The sequence below is a fragment of the Glandiceps talaboti genome, chromosome 2 (genome assembly GCF_964340395.1).
Source record: "Glandiceps talaboti chromosome 2, keGlaTala1.1, whole genome shotgun sequence".
NCBI lineage: Eukaryota > Metazoa > Hemichordata > Enteropneusta > Spengelidae > Glandiceps > Glandiceps talaboti.
Genome location: NC_135550.1, coordinates 23,735,223 through 23,763,142, shown reverse-complemented (window position 1 = coordinate 23,763,142; position 27,920 = coordinate 23,735,223). Strand labels below are relative to the sequence as shown.

At 34.9% G+C, this 27,920-nt stretch overlaps 3 protein-coding genes across 5 annotated transcripts in view; 2 read left to right on the top strand and 1 right to left on the bottom strand.

The window, feature by feature from the left end:
- Positions 1-8,394, top strand: part of LOC144447119 (UDP-GalNAc:beta-1,3-N-acetylgalactosaminyltransferase 2-like) — a 33,344-nt gene extending 24,950 nt beyond the window's left edge. For both annotated transcript variants that reach the window (XM_078137034.1, XM_078137027.1), the window contains 10 exons: positions 90-190; positions 965-1,053; positions 2,067-2,171; positions 2,350-2,445; positions 2,574-2,687; positions 3,200-3,305; positions 3,744-3,927; positions 4,927-5,005; positions 6,380-6,570; positions 7,067-8,394. In XM_078137034.1, coding sequence (XP_077993160.1) covers positions 90-190; positions 965-1,053; positions 2,067-2,171; positions 2,350-2,445; positions 2,574-2,687; positions 3,200-3,305; positions 3,744-3,927; positions 4,927-5,005; positions 6,380-6,570; positions 7,067-7,271 — 1,270 coding nt within the window. In that variant the 3' untranslated portion in view covers positions 7,272-8,394. The remainder of the gene's footprint in view (positions 1-89; positions 191-964; positions 1,054-2,066; positions 2,172-2,349; positions 2,446-2,573; positions 2,688-3,199; positions 3,306-3,743; positions 3,928-4,926; positions 5,006-6,379; positions 6,571-7,066) is intronic.
- On the bottom strand, positions 6,109-20,582 carry LOC144447156 (transmembrane protein 26-like). 2 transcript variants are annotated; one of them, XM_078137064.1, is made up of 3 exons: positions 20,308-20,582; positions 15,391-15,544; positions 6,109-11,269 (listed from the first exon to the last, which is right to left on the bottom strand). In XM_078137064.1, the coding sequence occupies exons 1-3, from the start codon at positions 20,502-20,504 to the stop codon at positions 10,658-10,660; spliced, it is 963 nt and encodes a 320-aa protein (XP_077993190.1). In that variant the 5' UTR covers positions 20,505-20,582; the 3' UTR covers positions 6,109-10,657. The 2 variants fall into 2 exon arrangements, 1 of the variants encoding a protein (XP_077993190.1); XR_013481999.1 differs by lacking the exons at positions 15,391-15,544; positions 20,308-20,582 and adding an exon at positions 11,764-15,297 and having other exon boundaries at positions 11,131-11,269.
- An 897-nt stretch (positions 20,583-21,479) lies between these two features.
- Positions 21,480-27,728, top strand: LOC144449079 (charged multivesicular body protein 2a-like). Its single transcript, XM_078139505.1, has 6 exons — positions 21,480-21,669; positions 22,237-22,432; positions 23,291-23,470; positions 24,878-25,008; positions 25,835-25,896; positions 26,233-27,728. The coding sequence occupies exons 2-6, from the start codon at positions 22,259-22,261 to the stop codon at positions 26,355-26,357; spliced, it is 672 nt and encodes a 223-aa protein (XP_077995631.1). The 5' UTR covers positions 21,480-21,669; positions 22,237-22,258; the 3' UTR covers positions 26,358-27,728.
- Positions 27,729-27,920: the final 192 nt, after the last annotated feature.

Sequence of the window (27,920 nt, the reverse complement as noted above, 5' to 3'; positions counted from 1 at the left end):
GTTTGTTTGTTTGTATGTTTGTTTGTTTGTTTGTTTGTTTGTTTGTTTGTTTGTTTGTTTGTTTGTTTCACTTATCTACAATACAATAGAATACAAGTGAAATTCATAATTGGATCCAGAGCATGTGACTTTCCCCCAGCTCTCAGGCAAGATGAATATGAATGTGACCTGCTAAATGTCACTGATGCTGGTATGTAGTAGTAATCATCATTTTCATTACGTCATTTAAATTATCATCATCTTTCATGGTCAGTACTATCAAGATCATCATCATCATCATAATCATGATCATTTTCATAATGAATGTCACCACCAATTTTATAAGTTTGCAATATCAGTATATTATCAGTGTTCATATTTATCATTATTATGGATTTACTCCTTTCATACTTGCTTTAAAAACTATTATACAACAACAGTATTTTGAACAACACAATGTGAAAACAATTTGACAAGAATGTATAAATCTGCTTACTCAAGGATGACCACCTTCCTAGACTGGTTGTGTGTTTCTCTCACTGATATAGCAATGAATAGACAGAAATATGATGGATAGATACATAGAATATATGTTAAAATATAGTAATTTACTTATAGTATCACTGCTGTCTGTGCACTTACATCTGTATGTAGAGTAAGTCAGCTAATTGCTGCAGTCATTATCAAATCCCTACTTGAAAAGAGACCCATATACATGTGTGTGATAGTGAGGAAAATATTATCAGAGGTTTATTATACATTGAGAAATGCACATAGAAACAAACATGAGTTTGCAACCAATTAGAACATACCTTTGAAAGTAAAGTGAATTTTTAATGAATTTCAGATATTCCAACCCAAATCATTACATAAATGTCACTTATGAAATAGAATCTCTTTTATTTTATTTTTTTGGAATGAAAGATATACTTTACACATTTACCGGTAGTTAAGATCATGTAAAAATTATCATTCATGTATTTAGTCCTAGACAAGGAATTGATTGCCTTTGAGATGAGTGAAGTTGTGGAAGATCCTGTGAATTATGGTGGCCCACTTGGACAAGACTTCCAGGTAATTCTAAGGATAGCAATCTAATGTGACAGTGTACCACCATCACTTCATATCACACTAAAATGTCAATGAAAAATTACATGCTGAATAAATTATATCAATGTCATAGCGACATTTGAAGCATTTCAGACTTGTCACTAGTTGCCAGAGCAACACTGTTTCTCATTTCATACTAAGTTGCATAACAGAAAAGTTTTCATAATAATAACACTTATTAATAATCTCTCAGATTAATTATCATAGCAACAATGTGAATGTTAACAATGTTAACAAAGCAACAGTTTGACACACCAATATTGCCCATGTTAATTTCACATCTCTCTATATTGCTATGGTAACACTTTGATGAATTATAGACCAAAGTGACCAAAATATTATTCATAGTTTTATTTGATAAACAACCTGATATCTGTGTAGTATCTACATATACCCTTTTACCTCACATTTTAATCTATTTTTAATTAAACTCTCTTTAACCGCCACATCAAGTGCAATTTTAAAAGTCATCATTAGTTTTCAATCTGTTACATTAAGGTACATGTAAAGTGTACAGCATTGTTATCATTTCAATGTTACGTAACATAGACCATATCTCCTGAGTCCTCCATTGTGACGGCATTGTCTATATGATTGTACGATATACCATATCTCCTCCATTGTCTATATGATTGGACCATAGACCATATCTCCTGCATTCCTCCATCATAACATATACCATATCTCCCCCATTGTCTATATGATTGTACATACTACTGAATTGTACAGAATGTCTTGACTATGAAAAAGAGTACATTTACTTACCTTGTATTTTGTATGGCTGTACTTAATACATTCTCTATATGATTGGACCATAGACCATATCTCCTCCATTCTCTATATGATTGGACCATAGACCATATCTCCTCCATTCTCTATATGATTGTACATACTAATGGATTCTACAGAATGTCTTGACTATAAAAAAAAGAGTACATTTACTTACCTTGTATATTTGTATGGTTGTACTTAAACAGGTTAATCGTGATATTGTTATAACTAGACTTGGAGTGTTTGACAGTAATAAAGATGGAATTCAAACTGCCAATTTGAAAGTCAAGTTATATGACACCATTGGTGAAGTAAGTAGATATTAATTTTACGAAGACAGAAATTCTCATTTAATGAGAATGTAGTAACATATGTAGTAAATATCACTACTGGTAAACAGAGAGAGAAAGTAACGAACTGTTCACCATTTATTTACGACGTAAAATTTAGTTATGTTAATTAATTTTGATGTCTAAATGTTGTTTTCAGGAGGAGATAGTTAGTATCACATTTAATGCCGACAACCAAGGTATTCTGATTGGGAATTTCCGCTTCAAAGTGATAGAACCCTATGTGCTACCAAAGGTTAGTTTAATTATGAATGTCATATTTAGCTCTTTGACATTAGATTTATGACGTTAACTCTTATTTACACCACCTACACAGAGACATAACTACACTGTGTGTGATTTTCACCATGTTTTCACCATCAGGGTTTCAAAGGCACAATAACAGTTGAAAACTTCTCAAATGAAGATACAGCAAATAATGGTAGACAGAACCATGTACTGGTTAATGATGGTGGAGGCATCATCAAGTTTAGAAAGGTAACAAGTGTGTCTGCCTGTCTGTCTGTCTCTGTCTCTCTGTATGTCTGTCTTTGTCTGTCTCTTTGAAAACAACTGAATCTCAGTACAGAACCATGGTGGGGTCATCAAATTTAGAAATGTAACAAGTGTCTGTCTGTCTCTGTCTGTCTGTCTGTCTGTCTGTCTGTCTGACTGACACTGTCTGTCTGTCTCTGTCTGTCTGTCTCTCTTTGAAAACAACTGAATCTAAGTACAGAACCAAGATTGTGTCATCAAATTTAGTCTGCCTCTAACTGACTGACTGATTGACTGTCTGTCTGTCTGTCTCTGTCTGTCTGTCTGTCTGTCTGTCGGTCTGTCTCTTTGAAAACAACTGAATCTCAGTACAGAACCATGATGGTGTCATCAAATTTAGAAATGTAACAAGTGTCTGCCTGCCTGCCTGCCTGCCTGCCTGTCTGCCTGCCTGCCTGCCTGCCTGCCTGCCTGTCTGCCAACATGTGATATTCTATTTTATTTCATACTTGCAGACAAGTAGATATGGTCTTATTCCTGATCAGTTTCCAGCCATTGAGCAAACTCTATATCCACAGACACTTCACCATCTGGCTGGCAATTTCATGTATTGTGTTCATGGTGAGTACTCTCAACATACAGAACATCTTGAAAATACTTCTGTACAAAACAGCTATTGCAGTATGAACAAAACAGAAATAAACATCTTAACATCCAAAGTAACATTTGTATGGAAAATCAAACAAAATATAGAACATGAAGGAGACTAACTATAGTAGTGAATGTAACTTAAGGTATTACCACAGTATTAACAAAGGATCAAGACTATTCTTTAACTTAGATAACTCATTTTTGAATATTACTGCATGATTTTAGACCAAAAACCTTACAAGTCTATTTTACTGTAATATCACATGATATGAAGGTCCTCTCTCAATCTGTGTATTGAAACGTCATGAGGATGAAATTGGAATGTACATTTTTAAAGTATGGGTCAAGCCTAAAGTGGAGTATGTGATAGTGCATCAAATGTTTTTACTCTCTATGTTCACTCTACAGATGGTAAAACAGTGAAAGAACTTATATCAAACAGAGATGATTTGATGGAAGAGTGGAATAAAAAAATTACAGAGGAGGAACTACAAATAGAAAAAGAAATATTAGAGCACGGAGATATTTTATTAGTTGATGAAATTGACGTTTACAGAAATGTACCCAAAAAACTTTTACATCTTCACAAGTGGTAAGATAAATATTCATATCTAACAGAAAATGTGTTTAACAATGCTAATACTATAGAGAAGATGTTACAACATAAATGGAAAATCTGGTAACTTATAATTGAATCTACTGTACCTACTCATGTTAGTGCCCTCACATATCTACATGTAATCCAAACATGTCATATTTCATGTACCTGTCAAGTATTTTATCAAGCACTGTAATGGATACTTGAAATACACTGTATTGCAAAATCTGAATGATAACCAAGAGACCAATTTTCATCTGAGATCAGTAGGTCAGTTTACATATGTACACATGTCTGAATTTCAGTGAAATTTTATCTGTCTTGTTTTACTTTCATATCTTCCCAAGTAATTATCAAAGCATGCATCAATCAAACTTATTATTACATGGGTACCAAAGATTACTTGTACCAGTGCATGCACATATAATTGTGGTATTTTCACTGCAGTGAAATACCGAAAGCATTATTGCATACCTGAATGCAAATGATATGCAAATGAGGATGCAGTCATTTGCTACTCATGAAATTGCTTGATCATGCTGTATGATTTTTTATGGAAATTTGACAATTTAGTTAAACATATGTAATAATAACAGAACCCCATGCCAAGTGAGTTCCAGTGTGGGTATTCAGTGATATTTGCACTCGGGTTTGCAGTGTTTTCTGCTGCAATTTCACTCACTGCGCTCGTGAAAGTATGACCACAGAGAACACTGCAAGCACTCATGCAAATACCCTGAGTATGCCACACTTGAATTCACATGCCATGGGAATCTGTCATATTATTTTATCCCAAGAATCTTGGTTGAGAAAAACAGTTGTCTAACAGAGCTATATAAAAAAACGTTGGTCATGAACAGGAATGTGATCCTGTCTAATCTCTATAAGACAACACTAAATGCCAAAAACTATCAAGTAAACTTAACTTGTAAATATAGTGAGACTTATGATAAATATAAAATATTCAACTAACTTGAAGTGTATTGATTGCAGGGCATCACAACACTTGTCATTCAGTTTGTTACTTAAAACTGATGATGACTGTTACATCGACATAGAAAGAATTATGGAGGTAAGGCACACAATTTATGATGATTATCTTGTTAATATTAAAATTATTTAAACCGTAATAATTTAAAACTAATATTATACTAGAATTATACAAAACTGATGGTTATTTTTGCAGTTATCCTTACTGCAAAATTAGTGATCATTAATTACAAATGTACATCATATACTGTACATTGTATTTTGTACAAAACTGGTGGTTATTGTATCAGTACAGTATCAAGATTTCTTCAAGGTAAATATTTATCCAGATTACATATAGCAACACATAATGTGAGAAATTTCACTATGGGTGGCTTTACTTAATTCTGTGTTTCTCATGCCCTGTCTTCAATCTGGCAAATTTCTTTTTAATGCTGCCCTCTATGGCAGGATTAGAAACAAATGACAATTGTATGATGGCTACCCCATGGGCTGTATCTGTATCTGAGCAAAAATTATCATTTATTGCTGAAATTCAGAACATTTAACGAAACAAATGTTCAAAGTTTCATTCTTACTTTAATTATCATTTCTAAGTCATTCAGTATTTCCAACATGTACACATACTCTTCCTTTTTTTCTTTTTCTTTTTCTTTTAAATTTTTAACTAACCGACCAATCCATCATTTCTAAGGTGTTATGATGAGAACCATAGAATTAAGTATGGACACCCTAATTGTAAATGAATGAACCAAAGAATAGATTGTATTAAACTAGTTGATATAACCACACTACTATATTATTAAGAACTGTACAAAATCAGTAACAATCACTCTATATATACAGTAAGAATTCCATGAAACTTAGATATTATTATTTTGTTGATACATTTGGTACTTTGTTTATAGACTATGAAATTCAATATACACGAAACATGTGAAGAGCAAAAATTTGCAGCACACCACCACCGACTGTATTTCACGGTGTAGGGGGTATACTGTAAGAACTGTGCAAAGCAAATAAGATCAGAATGTAATCTACATTTAGTAAAATTGTAAAATGTTGATAATAAATATTAGTGATATAGAAAGATGCATACAAAACTGACAGTAAGTGTACCAAATAATGAAAGAATTGTTCACAAAAATGAAACTGAATTTTACAGATTGAAAATTAGAAGAACGTGCATCATTTTTATTTGTAATTTTAAATCATCTGATTTTAGCAATATGCAATAATTATAACTCTGATTACAGAGATCATAAGACAAACAATTTGTCAAATACTACTTTATACTTCAGCATGTATGTTCTCATACTTTGTCAAAGTGTACCCAATCTCACATGCTACAGAAACCACCCAATCTAAATCAGACCAAGTGTATCTAAGATTAGGTTAAAGCCCTAAACAACTCAATTGTAAAACTGCACTTTCTGTCCCTTTCCCCAATCCACAGGCTATAGATCATATAAAGTTTGAAGGCCAGACTAAAATCTGGTGGAGTCAGTTCCGTAAACATTGGCAAGTGAACAGTTATGGTAAATGGACTGATTTAGAGTATACTGCTACTGAATATCCTGCATTTGCATGCGGATCTGGTTATGTGTTATCAGCTGATCTAGTTCACTGGATTGCCAATAATATGCAGTAAGTACATTAATATTAAAATAACAACATAGTTTATTTATATGAAGATTTGATACAAGATGCAGGATGGAGTAAAATATCTGAAAAAATTTGTTAAATGGAAGTGTTGCCAGTTCCAAAATACACATAGTGTGTCTCCACATGTATGTTCAATGCACAAGGGAGGGGATGCACAGGTAATTGTCACCTGACCACGCCTTGGATTTTATCTTTTTTTTGAGGGGGGGGGGGGGGGGGGGGGGTAAAAAGCTGTAGGCATACTGGCAAATGCAAAAAAGTCAAAAAGTAACCAAGAAATTATATCAATTGACACAATGTATCTTGGAGCTGGAATTTTGAATGATGAAGGCAGTGGTCAAAGACATTACAAATGGGCTTTTTAGGGACAAAGACCTGATGAGATGTATGGCTAACAGAATTTCAGACTCAGATCTGAACTTGTTATGATGGGAAACTCATACTAAAGTCTCTTTCTGTCTTTTTTGTAAAATGCAAGAATTTTACACCCTTACCAAGGGGAAGATATCTCAACTGGAATCTGGCTGGCAGCACTTAATCCACACTATGTGATTGATGACCACTGGCAGTGTGCCCATGTCTGTCATGACGATATGTACAGTTTACCAGACAACACACCACAACAACTACATAAATACTGGCAAAACAAGCTAAAATGTAATGATCCCTGCGAGTGTAGCTGACCTGGTCAAATAACCATGACATATTTTAAGTTTGCAAGACAACACCCATCAACACCTCAACAAAGTGATGGTGATGGTGATGCATGCTGTAAGATTTAACGATCCCTCTGAGTGTACTAAACTGATGACTCCTGACCTTTAAATGGTAACCAATGGATACTGGCTTATACCAACTTCTAAGAAGGCAAGAACAGTAACACTATATAGACTGTCAATGAAGAAGACAAATGATATATGCACTCCTTTCAAACTATTTTCTCTTCTTTTTCAATCCTGTACCTTTCATTGAAGATTTAAAATGATATTTATTTGTATGATCAAAATAAAATCATCTCTATCAAGAACATATTCACTATCAACATGGATTGGCAAATTTGTACTCTAAACTGGAGTCTGTAGTAAGTTACCATTTGTATGTGACAGACTGGGCTAGACATAGATGCCAAAATACTCAAGCTGACATGTGTTACTTGTACCTATAGTAACGTGATAGTTTGTTTAGGAAAACTAAGTTTCACAGCAGCATGTTACTGATTGCTACACTCAGGTGCAATGTCAGTTATTTGCTCATAGCTATGCTTTGTTGCTGATAGCCAAGCCACAGACAACTAACTAACTGTGTTAGTTGTCTGTGGCCAAGCTAAGGATTTAGTGGGTTTCTGATAACTAGGTCTGTCAGTGAATGTTTTTGATAGCTAATCTAAGGTGCTACATCAATCTGTTGCTGATAGCCAAGCTATGATGTCAGAAAGTGTTGCTAATAGCTAAGCTGAAAAATACAGAGTGTGTTTGCTGATATCAAAAATAATGTGTTGGCATGTGCTGCTGACAGCTAAACTAAGGTGCCACATCAACATGTTGTTGACTGTCAAGTTATGTTATTAGCATGTATGGCTGATAGCTACATGTAGGCTAAGATGTTAACATTTGTTGCTTTATAGCTACATCAGTGTGGCCCTAAGATCCAGTCATTGGTAACCACATGTGGATTGGTGCAAATTACATTTAAAGTAGAAACAGCAACTGGATCTTTCAAGCTAGTGTGACCCTTGATAATGAATATCATATTCACTGTACACACTTTGCTCTAAACTATCATGAGTTAACACTAACAGTTTTAAATCAAGTGTGCTACTGTACTATACTACATAGTAAGTAAGATTTGTTCATAATAGTGACATGTGAATATACATTTATAAATTGACAATAAAAAAACAAAGTTAATACATCACCCAGCAAATCGGGCTTATTTGTCACTAAGAAATTAAATAACTAATCTCAAGAAATGCAAAAATGGAAAGTGCACAATCGTAACAAGTAAAGAAAAGTAACAGTACTACGATGAAATATGGAAATGATTACACCTTCTGGTGTGTGCCTTGTTGAAATAAATTTACTAGTTGCTCTAGGCTTATTGGTCATTATAAAGTTCCATTTGTCTGACTGTAAAGTTTGCAAAATGTGGACATGACTCAAGTAAGTTAATATAGAAGTACATTCATAAATCATGACAGAATGGACAGTGAAATAAAAAGTGAGATTCATCCTCAATTGAATCTGTATTACATAACACACAACGGTGAGCGTGTAACCCCTCACCCCTAAAACGACTGGTTTCGACCCTTAGTAGTTCAACTGAACAAAAAGAGAGTGTTCAGCTCTGGACAAATCTGGACATATCTGCAGACACCGCTTTTCATATCAAATTATACAGCATGTACTGCTGTGAAATTACAATCTCACAAACAGTATTCAAATTTAACAATACCCACAAGTATACTTAGTATTATACCTGAGGCAAGCCAAGTTGAATGTCTTCAAACAAAGAATATGGAATTTATACTCTGGTTGCGAGTCTACATCATCTTTTCCTTGTGTATGGTTCTATACTAAAGATTATGGCCAACAACTCAGATTATAAATCCTGCGTTTTTTGTTGAAAATACAACAATACAATACAAGGTTATAAATTGACATTTCATAAAACACAAAGTAACCAAAATTTTCCCAATATCATCACCTGTGAACAATATAATGTATACAGGTAGTAACATGGTGTCAATGCATTCTAGTGGCCAAATTTGCATACTATGTTTACCTTCCATAAGGAAGGTTATATATTAGGGATGAAAAGTCTGTGTGTGTCTTTCTGTCTGTCTGTCTGTCTGTCTGTCTGTGTCATCGTTTTCTCAAAAATGGCTGGCTCAATTCAAACGAATTTGGTGCACATATTCTTAAGGGTAATGGCTAGAACTGATTAGGTTTTGGTAACCATGCCATGCCATGCCATGATTATATTAATGAGATATTTACATAGTGGTTTTTTAATTGGGCTATATCTTAAGAATGCATGCTTCAAATTCAATATAATTTGGTACATGCATTGATAATAAGAAAGTGCATGTGTCATATAAAGTTTGATAATATAGCTTGCAGTTTCAAAGACTCATTTCCATTTTAAGTAATTAGGCTATAACTTAATGCACTCTTCAAATGCAATATAATTTGACACATATTTCAAACATAAGAAAGGGCACGTCCTGAAAAGCTTCTTGATATAGCTTTTAGTTTTAATGAGTCATATGCATAATAAATGGTTTTTCAGTAATTAGGCAAAACATAAAGAATGTAACCTTCAAGTTCTATATAATTTTGTACATACATTCATACCAGGGAGCACATGTCTCATAAAGCTTACTGATGTAACACTTAGTGTTAATGAGTCATTTGCATAATTAATTATTTTCAGTAATCAGGTTACATCTTTAGAATGCACCCTTCAAATTCATTTTAATATGGTACATATGTTGATGGTAACAAAAGCCATGTGCCATATAAAGTTTGATAATGTAGCTTTTAGTTTTAATGACTCATTTGCATAATTAATGATTTTAGGTAATTAGGTTAAGTCTTAAGAATGCACTCTTCAAATTTTATACAATTTGGTACATACTTCAAACATAATTAATCACATATGTTCTGTTGCATTCCAACAATTATAGTGTGTAGGAACGAAAATCTAGAGACTTTGCCCTTACGGAAGGCATTCTGGTTAATGTTAATATACATAGTTGTTAATAGGGCTTTCTTGAATTCTTATGAAGCAATTCACATCAATATATGCTATAATATTATTTGCATAACTATTGAGTAGTATTAGCATAACTATGCTGTTTTGCATAATTATCCTTAGTTCTTATAAAACAAGTTTGCTTAATTTTATGTTTTTAATGTTAATGACAATCTAATGATGTGTAGTGAATAGAGAATGTCTTGTTTATATTTGGACAAACTATTGAATGGAGATCATATGAAGCTCATTCAGATGGAAAATCATCCATTCATATGGTGTTTTTTTTCTCTTTTTGTAGACTTACTCATACATTTCATGCAATGTTATTTTCACCCCCCTTAACATTTTCATTATCATCAGGGCTTACTTTTTCAGCCAAGGGTACAACATCAGTGTTATTATCTTTTACATGTAATAATATTACAGCCATGCGATAAATATGTAACATCAAAACTAAGATATTCTTACAGATGAAAAATATCATCATTTGGTTGATTGAGTCGTACTTGATCAACAAAAACAGGCGCATGATCAGGAAAGGTAAGTCCTGCATGATGGACGTTGTAGCAATTTCCCACATCTCTGTGTTGAAAGAACATTTCAGCGTCTTCCTCTCCTCATCCGAGGCATTATCAGCAGCAGGATAGAGGAGCGTAAATTGCAGAAGACTCCAAGCCCATAGCCCCAAGACGGCATAGAGTAGTGCGATGCTACACTTCACGGATGGTTCCTTCACACCTTCCGTTGCAAACTCCAAGATATCTGCTGCCATGCCAATGTACACCAGCAATAACTGAGAAAGTTGATCTTTTGAAACGTTACCGGCCGGCATCAGCCATCTACCCAGAACAAGTAGAAAGAGTAACATTTGATGGATGGCAAGGACAGCAGCCTCGTCACTAATCTCAACGTCTGTCAATGGTAACTATCAAACAGAAAGAGAAACATGGGGAGAGTGTATGGTTGCAATACACGCTGTTATTGTTTCACAAGTAAAAGTTGACGTCTAATTTCAATGTACAACAGTACATGCACTAACGCACAAACATCGTGCACTATGAACGAAACGCCAAAGTAACCCCGTTTGTACTATATAATCAACAGCTTTTGGGCAACATTCGTTTGCTTCGTTTGATATTTTGCACAAGAATTTATATCGGAGAAAATTCGATGTTATAATATCATAACATAAATTTCAATGAAAGCACACATGATGGAGGTATATATACCTCATGCTTCAACATTGAAAACTTTACTTTGTGGAGAAAATACTATAACGAAACAAATGTCAAAAAAACTATCATTTCCGGAATAGCTCAATGTATTACTACTGTTCTTCGCACACAGCTGATAGACCAAGTAATAACACCCGAATCACTCTCATATCTCATATCTGACTCAACTTCTGTATGTACGTACCAGGATCACACTTGAACTTTAAAGGGAATTAGCTCAGACTACACAGTTTGTGTGTAAATCTACACTCGAGACGAAGGCAAGCACCCAGCATAGTGCCTCGTTCATTGACTTCCCGCGAAGCCAAGTCCTCTTGCCAAATCTGACCTGAAGTGCCTGTCTCAGTGTGCTTTATTGTGACGTCCTTAAAGTCTAAATATACATAACGCATGGCCAATGGCCACATAATTAATGCACTCCATATAGAGTTTTCATGGGCGTTATAATACCCTAAAAGTAATTTTAAAACATTGATGAATGATCACTATGAATACTAGATATTTATGAAATGCAGACCGTCGTCTCATGTATTCGAGTATGCTTGGAATCCTGTGTGGTCTAAATCCAATATCCTTGAGACAGTCTATTGACCTTTCAGTCAAACTAGGCCATGCGATGTTGTTAAAATATTAAGTTTACTGAAATATAAATATGTCATCTGTGACACTTTCCCCTCTTTCCAAAATTTGTAACGCCCTCGTTACAGACTAAAATATCTAAAAAATAATTTACCCTTCATAAATGAAAATTGAAAATATTGAAAAGTCTTAGAAGTAATTAATGCTGTTTCGTATGAAGTGTTAGAAATGTAAAATTTATACGACCCTTGAAAACTAAGATTGCTAAAATCTCAAATTCCGAACCAGATATACTTGTTTCGTCAACATGTACTTTAATGAATAAATGACATCAAAGAGAGACATCACAGATAATTAGAAAATTGAATCGTAGAATAATTATATCCTGAGTTGGCTATTGAATTGTGTACTTCTCAATCACATCACAAACATACGTTCGACTGGCCAGTCTTTTTCAATCATTCACACAATCATACTGATAGATATGACCATCCATAACGTACTGTTCGGGCCCCCTCTATTTTCATTAACACTACCAGACAAGTACAGTCATCAATAGAATTCTCAGGTCTAAAGAACTTTGCTAGGAATATTATATCTGCAGCATTTAAAAGTTGAACATAAAGAAATATAAATAGGAGAATGTTTTAATGTTGACCAAGTTATACCCGATTCATCGTGTACATAACTAAATTATAACATAAGTATTCCTATCTGAAAGGAATGTAGGTATCTGTCTCGTAAAATCAAATGATGACATTAAATATCTATGCTATGAATAAATATTAACTCTTAAATATTTTATCACGCCAATATTGAAAATTGTCACTGACAAACGGTCAGCATGCCATATTCGTGATCATATTCCAAATTGAATCTTTAACTGCAGACGAAATCAATATTATGAAAAATGGCGTAGCATAAAAGTGTGTGATAAACTATTTATGTCATTGAAGTCGTCTGTGTTTATTGAAGTCAAAATTAACCAGTCAATGTTATTCAAGTAATCTAAGTCTAGTAACTTGTGATTTCACCCTGATATCAGCTATCAAGAACACTGTCCTAAATGTATTGTCTTACAGCTATCCTTAAGTTACACTAACTAATCAGCTGTTACAGTCATCAAGAAAAGTCATGCGCCAACACAATCATTGTCGTGTAAGAAACCCTACGTCATTATTTAAACATTACAGGCATCTTAGCTGTTCATCCATGTTTAAAATTTGACATCTTCAGTATGTTAACGACTTGTACAGAACTATTAAGACCATTAATATTAATCCAATAAGTCAATTTAGTTTTCATTACAAGTAATCTGATCGACCATAAGTAGGTTGGCAATTTTCTCATTGCAATTCAATATGCCCTTTGAATCAATACCACTAGAAATTATGCACGCAGCTCAAGTGATAATGGTCCTTTCTGAGGAATTTCATAAATTCTTGCGGAATTTGAAAGGAAATTTGTATAGACAATAACACAGCTCATTTCGGTCGGATCTCTGTTTTACACTCAAATTTTGAAAATCAAATATTTATCTTGTACTGCAGATTCAATAAAATACTATATCAACATGGTTCCTTCCTTTACCATAGGAACCTTACATCACAAAATCATACTCAACGTGTGAGCAACGCATTTATCTGTAGCGTTTTCGGCTCACTACAACTCAGAGTCAACAAAACTTCAAGGAGTTTCCAATACTCCATACTTCAAGAAATATCCTTATTAAAACTAAAATTTTCTCCATAGATAAATCAATAATATTCTTCCTGCTTGTACGCGACCATTGAGATGTAAAACAGCATCACTGAAATGGTTGTGGTAAGAAAATAGATTCCCAGAATTGTTCGTCGTCAAACTAAATCGAGCATACACTTATTATTTCTTACACATGTCTCTCATGATTAGCTTTGTACACACAGTAACAAACTCGCTGATCGTGAATAAAAATGAATTGAGCAATAATAATAATGTCAATCTTTAAAAAAAGTTTTACTACCGGCTTGTTCTTTGTCCATCAAAAGTCTTAAATATGTACTTCACATGCAAACTGCTGCGTTCTGGATAAGCGTCCGATATTATTTTTGAAATTAAACTGTTCTTTAACTACTCGTCCTTGTAGCAATCGAATGTCAGTTGGTCGCGTTGATGGCTTCACTTCAAAGTTTGTCATAGTTATTTAAAAGTCGACGCTTTCCGGCACATTCTCTCCTTCTGCAATTTTATATTCCGTTACTGCGATGTTATCAGTTCTAGTTCGTGTAGGATTCCCACCATTGGAACATAATCGTTAAAGTTTCCTTTCGAAAAGTCCTTGAATCTTCTCCGCATCCCTTTTTTTTTGTACAAACTTTTTCTTCTCGTGCAAGGCCAGATTTCCATCATTGTTTCTTCGTTACAGTGTTAATTTGTTTTACTCACCCAGTGGGGTTGTGCTTTTCTTCTTAAAGGTTGTCGGTAAGTCTTCGTAAGGTTCAAACTTGGTTCATTATACACACAAATGGTTGTTCAAGCCCCGGATTTCCATTAATATTACTTTCTGTTGTTCAAGCCCCGGATCGCCACCAATATTACTACTGTTCTTCGCACACAGCTGATAGACCAAGTAATAACACCCGAATCACTCTCATATCTCATATCTGACTCAACTTCTGTATGTACGTACCAGGATCACACTTGAACTTTAAAGGGAATTAGCTCAGACTACACAGTTTGTGTGTAAATCTACACTCGAGACGAAGGCAAGCACCCAGCATAGTGCCTCGTTCATTGACTTCCCGCGAAGCCAAGTCCTCTTGCCAAATCTGACCTGAAGTGCCTGTCTCAGTGTGCTTTATTGTGACGTCCTTAAAGTCTAAATATACATAACGCATGGCCAATGGCCACATAATTAATGCACTCCATATAGAGTTTTCATGGGCGTTATAATACCCTAAAAGTAATTTTAAAACATTGATGAATGATCACTATGAATACTAGATATTTATGAAATGCAGACCGTCGTCTCATGTATTCGAGTATGCTTGGAATCCTGTGTGGTCTAAATCCAATATCCTTGAGACAGTCTATTGACCTTTCAGTCAAACTAGGCCATGCGATGTTGTTAAAATATTAAGTTTACTGAAATATAAATATGTCATCTGTGACAAATGTGTATTGCCTGGAAATAGCAGACGTGTTGTGACCGACAGTCTTGTTACTAGCCATCTAGAAAGATCGCTCAACTTACATTCGATACGTGAGTTATATTGGCGTTGGAAATGTCACATCCATCAAAACCAGATTCTTCTCGTTGGATATTACGCCTCGATATGAATTCTTCTTCCATAACCCAGACACTTGGAATAACACAGGTTAGGTATAAAAGGGTACTCGGACTAAACCTACGGACAAAATAAAAGAAAAATTAGGTCTATAGTGACGCCGAAAAGGAATTAATCATGTATGATCCTGGTGCATGTTTTTAGAAATTACAAACAAAAATAATTGTGGATCGCCCCCAGCTGTTAGCCTGCTGTCGTCAGTGAACCTCACGATGTGACCAGCATCTCACAGTCCTGGAGTAAAGTACATGCGTAATTAACCTTTAATTAACTTAAGTTTGTGGACATTTACATCTATAGGTCAAAAATACAAATTTTCTCAAATCTCAAAATGTTACAGAATGAATTTCACTGTTTGAACGCAGGAATATCACCCGTCTTTGTCAAGCCTAGTTTGGATGCCAACTGTGGTTTAACCACATATTTGGACAATATGTAACTGCCCCAATAAAACACTAACTTTATGAGGGACTGTATTATTGGTTAGAATTGTGTGATTGATTAACAAAGACATGATGTTAATGACTGTGTGGCTGTGGATGAATTTTAAATTGCATCTTAGGACTTCTAGAGCAACAGCTATGACTATACTGTGAGTGAAGGTATAAAATAATCGTAATGGTACTGCATGGGAACTAGACTTAGCAAGCCCAAAAGGTAGCGATTTTTTTTATGATGGCAAGACATCGATGTATTGGCATATCGCGAGGTGTGTCTGATGAGAAAGAGGGGGAGATAGACAGACGGGCAGCTTGACAGACAGACAGACAGACAGACACACACACACGTACGTACGTACGTACATACGTACATACATACATACATACATACATACATACATACATACATACATACATACATACATACATACATACATACATACATACATACATACATACATACATACATACATACATACTTACATACATAGACACTGAGTCAGAATGCAGATTGACAGACGGATAAATAGACAAGCAGAGCCACAAATATACATGGGCGGGAGTGGCGTATTTGTATGGCTTCTCTAGTAAATAACTCATATGCATTGGTGACGGTAATTAATAACATCATTTCTAAGGCAACGAACACAATTCGTGTGGCTGAGGTGAAAATACATGGATGCAAAGGGGTGGCTTAAAAATCCTGATGGTCTGAAAGGATGGCGCTTTGAATTATTTTGTCATGGTTTGTGGCTTTCAACCAAATTCAACCTCAGGAGTAGTCGTTTACTCTGAAAATTCGCAACATTACTTGCGACTTTGCCATAATACTGTAAACTTCATTTGAGGTTACCTACAAGTATACATAATTATGACGTACGTGATATCTAATGTATTTTACGTTGCTCTTACAACCGTCCAATTTGATCAGCCTGCAGCTTTTAATGACATCATTGCCGCAGCACAGATTTCTGTGCTTACACTGAATGACAACACGATCGTGACTGCCGGTTATCTGGTTTAGTGTTGATGGTAAGTACCCATATTGAAGTAACTGTACAGGATGGGGAGGGCTCTCCCCGTGTATGTGGAATTTTCGAATGCCCGAACCCCCCCCCCCCCCCGTAAAAAATGACAGCTCCCTTTACTGCTATTATTATCACAATATAATGCATATAATAAGCCAGTTGCTGATTATGTTGTGCTATTTTTAGTCGTGCAGTTCGCAGTGTTCCCACGATAGAATTTTACACCCTTAACATGTTGCCAGGTTGTTGTTTACGATAATAATTTTAACTTTAAATAAATGGGGTAACTACTGAAAGACTCACTTGTCCCAAGTCATAGGGCGTCAAATTCCCATGCATTCTTTTATTGCATGCATTGTGTACAATTTGACTTGAAAACTTTCCAATGTATACAAAACGACAACACAAATCATTTCAACGGACTATTTTTGTCCTTACGTGACCCCTGACCCTCCTGTATTACCTCAAGAGCCTACACTTTCTTCCATCATGTAGATGATTGATGAATGTTTTAATTAGCGGATTGTTATCTGAAAAGACCATGCAGATCGTCCCCAGGTATTGTTAACATTCTTCTCGCATCGTAAAATAGTCTTGCTTGCAGCCGACGATTAATTCTGACTGTTTCTCTACTTGGACAAGAGTCAGAATAGAGATCCAGTTTTAATACTCAGTGTGCTAGTAGAAGGGTAGTCCTGCTTGCAGACGGAGTAATTTTGGACTTGATTCTGACAATTGTCCCTCCCTTCTCCCTTACACCGTCCAGGACTAGGAGGAGGAGGACTGTCTGTATTCCTGCTTGCAGACGGAGTACGATGTAAATCACCAGTGTTACTGCTCGTCCACATGACCGTTGGATTGATTGATTGATTGATTGATTGATTGATTGATTGATTGATTGATTGATTGATTAAAACAAAGTGATAGAGGGACTGTGATTAAAATAACATAACATAAACACATGAAGGTAAATCCATGCCATGCCAAGTTAAGTCAGGCCAAAAAAAGAGATACGTTTCTGGTGAGGACAGTTTGTCTAGAATGGTGCGACGGTGCGCGCGTTTTTCTTTTATGTTGTTTATTTTTGGGGGTTGTTTGTTTGCTTTTTGTTTTTTAATTCTCAACAAACCTGCCACTATTGATGGCAGTTATTGTTCTTTTTCTTTAGTACTTTAGAGGGGGGGGGGGGTATCATTTGCTTGTTCATGCTTGGCCCTGCATTTGTCATCACTGAAGTAGGAAGGGTTACGTTATTTTTCTGTTTCCCCAACGAACTGCGGCTGCATGGGCTGGACAAAAAAAGACCTACGCGGAGGTATATTTAATATATAATAAAATATATAATAGCAGGTTCACACTACATATACCTGTCCCAGTATATCCACAATAGCATGCATCCGTACATATGTACGCACGCGCGCACTCACTCACTCACTCACTCACTCACTCAGGCTCACTCACTCACTCACTCACTCACTCATTGATTCTTCGTGCTTAAGCGCGCGCAAGGCCCGAAACACAGACAACTAACAAGGTTGTCTGTGCCCGAAACAATGTCGCTTTTATGGGAGCGACACCGACTACAGTATTTTTAGAACATTCGTAAATACCCAAGAGTGCGTTTCTTTTATAGTAACAGGGACATATAAACAGAGGGATTGGAAGCTTATTACGCACTCATGAATGCGTGACCTCTCCTGATCTGTGTATACGTCCCTGATAGTAGGAACGTAGAACATCCTTGAATACAATATTAGCCCATAAGCGACTGTGCCAGAAGCCCATCCACATAAACTGATTCTCCCGTCGTGCACTGTACGACCTCTGTGTACGACCTTACATTGAACTCTTTGCCGCCCCGTGTAGTCCGAAACACCTCAAGTGTTATGGCCACACAAGTCAGGGCTTGAGAGGTGACCGGGCAATTCTATTTGAGATGATCGTATTTTGTATGAAACAGTACATGTTTACAATATGTATACGGTGTTATAGTAATACATGAAAGGTTGAGGGGAGACTCAACTGTTTATAGTTACCCCTAATGTTTTCACTTCAATAACAAACGAAGTTATCTATTTGTCTTGGTGATTGTAGTGTTGCTATGCAAGTACATTGTTACAATATCTATATATGTGTAGTATTTATTTGTTATACGGTGTCTTCTCAAATTTGTTTTTGTATTTGTTTGTATTTTGTTATGCTGTTTCCGGGGCTGTGTTCACTGGCGTATGGACGAGAACCACAGTTCCTCTCCATCCTTTTGTGAATATACTGAAGATTTATGTTTCGTATATTGCACACGGTTACGCCTAGTCCAGTTTCAATGAGAAACCGTCAAATGCATGTGAATAGATCCATAAGTGTGTACCTATGTTCTTTTGTTCGACCTTTGCAATATACACTGTGACAGAGTTCGTAGAAGAGTGGATAATGAAGAAGACTGTCTGTTCTCATACTTGGTCAATTTATCATGCTTACTAATAAGAAACAACTCTGGCAGCCTACTCGTACATTGCCAGGCCAGATTTAGGCCTACGCACAAACTTTCGAAATCAAATGCTTATTCAAACCTCTGTTTCGATCCCTCTGTTTGCCCTTGGGCATAGTTTGTTTTAGTCTGTGATTTATCAAGTACCCATACCTAATGACTGAACTCTGTAGACACAGATAAACATGTTTCTACTTCATTGATTTAGATGGGAATTTATCTCTACAGAGAAAGTACATTACCTCCTTGTTACCATTGTTATTGTGTCAATGTGAGCATCTGTACAATACTGTGGACTTCAAGTGAATTGACTGATCAGGAACAAACTCTCATCTGGAGCACTGAATGGTCGATTACATTGTAAAACACTAACTTTTTGACGCGCAGCAAACTGATATAGAATAGTCCATCGAATAATAACATTAACACTTATCTATAACAACATAACGACCCAGCAGTTTCATACACCGTGTGATAGTTAAAGGATACCTTTACGCACTTTGAAACTATATATTTGATATTAAAAAAACGCATAGATAAATGTGGTAATGATCACTGATAACTGTTACAATTCTTGAGAAACCACGATGCTTGTTCAACTACAAAATTGTAAGTTGTATGATTTGGACAATTGTGAACAGCAAGCAAAATTTTACAGTATCTACAGACATCGAATCAGCTATTACAATAATTGGACAAAATTGCGTCTTTGATATCATTGATGAAAAGGTGAATTAATATAATCTGCCTGGCAATAATGTGAGAATATGATAGCCATAACTCGACTGGTTACTCGATTTCAAAAATATTTTAAATATGCAAAATAAACAAAACTTTAAGCATAATACAAATATTAGAATGTATTACCATTTCCATTCTCCGCATGTCAGCTTTAGTGTGATCACACCTTCTATGAACATCAGAAATAAAGGCGTTGATAAAGCCCAATATGTTGGGTCTGATTTCATGACCGTAACTCTCCACACCGCTAACATTCCATGTATGAGATAAATGAGTCTACCAAAGCTGGCTTTGACAATGACTGCAAACACTTCTTTCTTCATGGTCAATCGCTATCTTTTAGTCTCAGCTCAAAATGAAGATGACTTTCAATTAAATTACCACTTTCGATTCAGTTAATCTAAGCGTGAGCTACTTGGCTGATGACTTGGACAAATTCTAGAGAATTCGCAAACTTTGGAAAGTTGTGTCTTGTGTATGCAAGGACCGCCCTTTTATAGCAGGCCAATCATTCACCAACATGGGAAATTTTACCCAACTATAGAATTTGAAGTGTTATAGGTCAGTCTATAAGAATGGGGAATTACGTTTAGTTCCGGGACTCCAGTGCAATTTTCTACTACAAACATTATTTTTTAGTTTAAAGGATCGGCTAATGCAACTTAGGACATATCATGTAAATTCCATATATATATATATATATATATATATATATATATATATATATATATATATATATATATATATATATATATATATATATATATATATATATATATATATATATATATATATATATATATATATATATATATATTGTGGATATATATTGCGTTATTAAATGTTTTATTATTATTATCATTATTATTATTACTTTTCCCTAGACCGGGTCAAAACTATTAAATGAACTATCAAGATCAGTGAGACTGGTCACAAAGTTTCATGTTGAGATAGACACCAAAAAGATAACACACAAACATCACTTACACTGTATGGGCCCTTTATTTAGATATAAGCTTAAACTAGCTTAAACAGTAACTTTGAATATTGTTTTGTTACCGATCGTCATCTATTTCTCGTCGTTGCAATTTGTTTTCATTTCTTCACTGTTGATTTTTAAAGATGTAGCTGATATTGAATACTCGTAAGTCTAAGATAAGAAAACGTAACAATGTTTAAGGGGGAGGGGACTAATTTGCAACACATTACCACTACAACGCTGTTGCCCCGTAGTGCAGTGATATCGAATCCGAATCCGAAGCTGCATCCGAATCTTTGTTCAAGCTGATGAAGGGCGCCACCACGAGACATCTACGCTGAACTACGTAAACAGAATAACTCATATCTGTCGTATTTTCTTGTGATCATGAGTAATACACCCGTGTAGACCGTAACTTTTCGTTAATCTGTAAGCGTAGTTCCAAGTCTGAATTGCAGTCACCAACCAAGAGGCTGAACTGAAATTATTTCGACTTTTATATTTGATAGGTATGTAATTTGCTTCGGAAAGTGATTGCTTAATATGTTTCAAAACAGGAAGTGGACATTCAAAAGCAATATGAAGGGTACATATATTTACATTTGTACCCTGGTGTTCATTTTATTCGACTAAACTTATTTATATTCTGAATGATGCTAATGTTGAATATGTTTAATAGGCCAAATTTTGGATAAAACAAATGAAATATTCATCGATTAGTGAATGGACGAAATGATGATGTTCTGCTCTTGCTGACTGTTGGACATGACCTGAGAAATAGTACAACTTTAGACTGCAAATTATATAGGTCACACGGCTCTAGAACATATGAAAACATAAGCATATGTAAACAGGTGTATTGTTTTGGTTATTTAGTGTGTCGACATCTTGCGTCAAATAATATGGATTGTCGGGAACACCTTTCCCACTTTGTAAATTGTATGTGCAATTTGCAGACAGTTCAGTCATGAAAGTATCACCCATTCATGGTTCGGTATTCAGATTCAAGGACAGTAACGTGGTTCAGAATTACACAATGATATTTATTACTGTTGATTATTTTCTATTTTTCCTAGTGTAATTACATACAAAGTCAAGATGCCTTTAGAGTGGTTATTTGGAAGTAGGAAGACTCCTGAGCAGATGCTCAAACAAAATCAACGAGCTCTGAACAGAGCCATGAGAGATCTTGACCGAGAAAGGTCAAAAATGGAACAACAGGAAAAGAAAATCATTGCAGATATCAAGAAAATGGCTAAACTTGGACAAATGGTACATGAATGGGTTGCTAAAACATGAATATGTGCAAACTTGACTTACATGTCTCGATCCAGACACAATGTCTTGGATTGCTCTTTCTGCATGTGTGAATTGGGAATAGTATCATTATGGCAAGCCATGCAACATGGAATTGAAGGTTCATTTTCCCAAAATAGATAAATATTGTTTTTAAAGGCCAGGTTTTCATTCCCCGGTTCTCACATTAGTGTTATCCTGTTAGTGGCACCATAGGGATTATAAATGTAGAGAGGATCTTTCCTGAGGACCTGTGTGTCCGCTAATCATAGCCAAATTTTGTTGTTGTGAGTCAAAATGAGAAAAACTGGCATTTCTTGTGAGTCACCACATAGTACACCCCTGCTTTAATGTTTTTGCACCCTGGTATATCATGCTCTTTTGGTATAGTCTCCCGCCTCCCATATTGTTCCATGAGAGGGCACACTGCTGAGGACCCATTTTTTCTCCCAAGTTTTTCTACAAGACAATTGTTTACCAAACCTTAATTTTAATTCTAATCAGAACTGAACTTTTCACAAGGTGTGTTGTAAGAAATTAAAGAAGAAAAGGGATTTTAGTTCTGATGAGTTGACATATAGTTATACTGTCAAATAAACTAAGGTATGAAATCATTAATAATTGTAATGTTTGACTAGATAGATAAGAGTTATGCCAATAGATAATATTGATTTAAGTATGTTTTATTGTTTCATGTGAAACCATAACAACTTAGAAAAAACTGTAAAATCCTGCCTATGGTTTGATATCTAAGTTCACAGGTATAGGTGATGTAGAAATTGAATTGGCACTCTGTTCATATGGTGATTCTCTAATATTGTTTGATATTCACAGGATGCAGTCAAAATCATGGCCAAAGATCTAGTGAGGACAAGACGATATGTAAAGAAGTTCATCATGATGAGGGCAAACATACAGGCAGTGTCACTGAAAATTCAGACTCTCAGATCTAACAATGAGATGGCTAAGGCCATGAAGGGAGTTACGAAAGCCATGCAGACAATGAATAAACAGGTAAAAATATTATGATGAAATTTTCTTCTAGGTAATTTACATTTTGTGGCAGCACATAAAGGGAGTCATCCAAGTTATAGTCGTACAAAAGTGTGCATACAAATGTTGATAGATTACTGGTACATATGTCTTGGTGTTCGCGTTTGTGTCCATTTTTTATATAACGGTGACAGAAATTAATGAAGTTAGGGTATAAATCAAACAGGTAATATTAGTAATAAACATCTGGGTACAGTGTGCACAAGATGGGTAACTGTCATCATCTAGATAATATAATTGTGACTGATGTAATAACATTGAATGTTATGACTTCTAGAAAAACATGTAAATTCTACTCAGAACCTGTCATTTACTCTGTCATGGTGATTTATACATTGAGTATTGAGTTGGCACATTCAAATGCAAAATAGACGTGTACCATTATGGTACGTGCTCCTAGATGGACTAAGCAGAAGACTGTTTAGTCATGAAGGAAAATTCACAAATAGCTTACCAATTTCTACTAAGATCATAGATCACAAACATATCATCCAATTTCCAGTTTATTTCAATAAGTGATGTTAACTTGGCAAAAGAATTAGAAACCAGTACCAGTAATCTATTAACATCAGTCTGTATAATATTTTCATTCAAGGCATTCTTGAAAGTTAAGTAAAATTTGTGCAGACTTTTCATCAGCATCATAATCTAGCGATGGTTTTAGGAGAGGTTCTAGATGCAATAGATGCATTCTTTTTCAATTCCTAACACAGCCACCCCACCACCACCACCACCACCATCATCACCACCACCCCCACCCCCGATAGGAATTAAGTAGATTGTTGTACCCATGTAAACAAGATTATTTCTACAGTGATGTTACTCTCACATATGAAAGCTTAACCATTCCTTCCCATACTTGCTATCTACAATCACAAAAAATTCAATCCACAAGTCAGTCTGATACAGTAAACAATACCTCTGTACCTTAAACTGGCACTCCTCTCTATATATAAGTCAATACCTGACATATGGTATCGATGTCAAATCTGTCAATAAACTCTTTAGTGAACTCAGGAAAATATAGAGAACAAGACTTTCTCCCCCAAAATAAGTCATTTGTATGTACATGGTGTATAAGCAGTTGATTTCTGTAAGGAGATAAAATTGAGAAAGAAAATAAATGTACATTAGTGACACAAGAGATTTAAGATAAGTGATAACATAATCATACATCGTATAATGACAGTCAGAAAGATACTAAAATATATGTTATCAAATTATTTATATACATTGTTTGAACAATATCAGGACGAGTGCAGTATATCATAGTATCTAAGTAGTTTGTCAGTTTCATAAATGATAGTGTAATAACTCTTTGAGATCTTTACCATAATGCTTGTCAATGATTGTTCTTGTCACCTACAGCTGAAACTTCCACAAATACAAAAGATCATGATGGAATTTGAGAAACAATCTGAGATTATGGACATGAAGGAAGAAATGATGAGTGATGCAATTGATGATGCTATGGGAGATGATGATGATGAAGAAGAAAGGTAGGAAGTTATCCAGTTGCCATGGAAACATTTACTTTTTTATAATAATAATAATAATAATCATGATAATAAAAGTTTATTTTCAACTCAAAACGGTGACCATTAATTGTCAAATAGAATGAGCTACATGATTAAAAAGTCTGGAAAAAGACAACAATCGATAAAAAGAATTGTATAGCTATAGTAAAAGTAATTTCTGAAAACAGAACAAATCTTAAACTCTGAAAATCATAAAAGTAATTATGATATGATATGATATGATATGACATATGATATGATATATGATATGATATATGATATGATATATGATATGATATGGTATGATATGTGTAATATTATGTAGTCATTACTGGCTGAATATATCAAGTTGGCAAACTAATCTATTGTTGACTGCAAACCATCCTTATGCAATAAACTACTGTATGACCAAAAATGTTCATTAGCTTGGTAAGATCAAATGACTATACAGAGGTTATCAGACACAAGTTTTGTAGCATTGGGATTTCACTCTGTCTTGTCGCTGATTCTCATGAGAATGACAAATTCCTTAGTTTAACAGCTGACCACTAGGTGGCAGTATAATCAGCCATTGATAGATGCATACTGTTGTATGTTTTACTATCAGTTTATGTAGAGTGATATCATTTGTACTTTACAGTGACATCATAGTCATACAAATGACATCATACATACTACATGACATCAGATAAATGATGTATACAAGTAACATACTGTACAATGATATCACACAAATGACATCATAGCATGATACTACACTATGACATCACACAAGTTATATCTATCTTCACATTCTTTGTCTTCACAGTGATGCCATTGTATCTCAGGTCTTGGATGAACTTGGTTTACAACTTACAGATGACTTGGCAGGTAAGCAGTATTCTAATATCTGAACTTGCTCAGCGTATTATTCTGTTGGATATCCAAGTACATGAATTGTAGCTATTTGATTAGAGCTATGTCATCACTGTTTAAGTAAATATATTGCAAAATGTGAAATAATAGTAAAGAGTGGAAACTAAAAGAGAATTACACACTGACTTATGTTTTATCAAATAGATTATATATGTTGAGATAATAATTAGTAAGGTGAGATATGATATTGTACATGTACAAAGGTCTTTACATGTAATTATACATGTGTGTATTGTTGTGAGTTGTTACTATGTACATGTGTAAAATATTGTATTTCTGCTTTCTTTTCAGTTTTGCCTGCAACTGGTGGCAAATTGTCAGTTGGTGGGGCTGCAGCTAAGGAGCCACAGGCAGCAGCAATTAGTGATGCAGATGCCGACCTTCAAGCCAGACTGGATAATTTACGTCGAGAATAAACTACAGCTTCAAATAGTTGATGCTACATAAAACTATGTAGACACTTGTGTTAGATGAGAGGAGATGTTTTTTTCTTTTTTTGTCAAAATCAATATGTTGTATGACAGTCAAAAGTCTTCAGACTTCTTCATTTCATTTACTTTGGCATAGAGAAAGCATCTCACTCTTGTTAATTTTATTGAGAAAAACCCTATATGTATTTATGATCACTCTGTTTTGTGTTGTAAAAATGTCTTTTCTAAAATGTAAAAACTACATCTAAAAGCTATCAATCAAGGAAGTCCATGTAAGCCAACATCAGTGCAACTCCCACCATGTCTATATACCAGTGATAGATATGGGGTATGGGGGTGTGAAATTTACCAAAAAGTTGTCACCAAGGACTTCAGGGTAAAACCAGAAATCTATATTGATATTTCAGTTCAAGCACTACAACTTGGCTTGTGCAATATATTAAAGATGATAAAACAAAAGCAAGTCAGCTATCGACAAGCTGGCACAGACGCAAACTAAAACCATTGATTACATTGACAGTAGGTCAGCTTCTCTGACAGCAAGTTTTCATTTGTCAAGTGGCTGGACATTCAACCTCATTCAGTGTTTACATTATCTTGATTATATAGGTTGATTATATCCGCATTTAACCAAGTCACTGCTATTACCCACTTGTGTAAACTACCACATATAACAACAATAGTTTTAGTTTGTGTCTATCTTAGTTTACGGATTACTTGCTTCTGTAGTAATATCTTGCAAACAAGCAAGTATACTGTACTTCAAAAGCATGATTTGATACATTTGAGATGATGAATAAATGATGTTTTCAACGTTGATGGATACATTACTCAAACGTAACTGTACTTGCAGCTTTTCTGTCAGTGCCGTCACACTTCAGTTTAGAAGCAGTTAGTGTTTGGTGATATTTTAAAATGTGATATATTTTGCATCTTCACGTGATTGGTCAATTAACAGATGTGCACATGTACATATTTATGTAAATTAGTGGCAGGGTGAGAAATTTGTGTTTTCCAATCAAATGTTTACTAATACACAATTTGATATGATTTCATAATCTTCAGCACCTGTAGTTATTCTGTAATAGATTTATATAACACATATGCGAAAGTAACATTTCTTTTGTTTCATGGCAACCACATAAAACTTTATTTTAGACCTTTTATTTCTAATTTCCTGCTGATACTCTGAACATTTGAAGACATTATGCCTGCGTTTTTATTTGCTTTTTCAAAAGACAAGTTTTCTCTCTGTTTGCTAAATTAATTGCTTATGCCCTTTAGTCAGGGTGTTATATTCTGAATGCAGTATAAATGCATCTTTTTTGTTAAGTATTCAAAAAGAAAATTTCCAAATAGTTAAAAATACAAATGATAATTCAGCTTTGATTTGAAATTGAATCCTTTGTAATAAATATGACATATTTGAAATAAGTGTAGTAGTGATGTAGTGTGTTTCCCCCCTGTCACAGGGCCAGTGCACCATATTATTATATTGGTGTCTCCAAATATCTCAATTTTCTCTTTACAATGGCTGTCAGTTTTAAG

Excerpts from the sequence above, each read along its gene's own strand:
- LOC144447156 (XM_078137064.1), bottom strand. The coding sequence starts at position 20,504 with ATGAAGAAAGAAGTGTTTGCAGTCATTGTCAAAGCCAGCTTTGGTAGA. Across the intron at positions 15,545-20,307 it reads ACATGCGGAGAATGGAAATG|GTTTAGTCCGAGTACCCTTT; the intron begins GTAATACATTCT and ends TTTTGTCCGTAG. Across the intron at positions 11,270-15,390 it reads ATATAACTCACGTATCGAAT|TTACCATTGACAGACGTTGA; the intron begins GTAAGTTGAGCG and ends TCTGTTTGATAG.
- LOC144449079 (XM_078139505.1), top strand. The coding sequence starts at position 22,259 with ATGCCTTTAGAGTGGTTATTTGGAAGTAGGAAGACTCCTGAGCAGATG. Across the intron at positions 22,433-23,290 it reads TGGCTAAACTTGGACAAATG|GATGCAGTCAAAATCATGGC; the intron begins GTACATGAATGG and ends TGATATTCACAG. Across the intron at positions 23,471-24,877 it reads TGCAGACAATGAATAAACAG|CTGAAACTTCCACAAATACA; the intron begins GTAAAAATATTA and ends TGTCACCTACAG.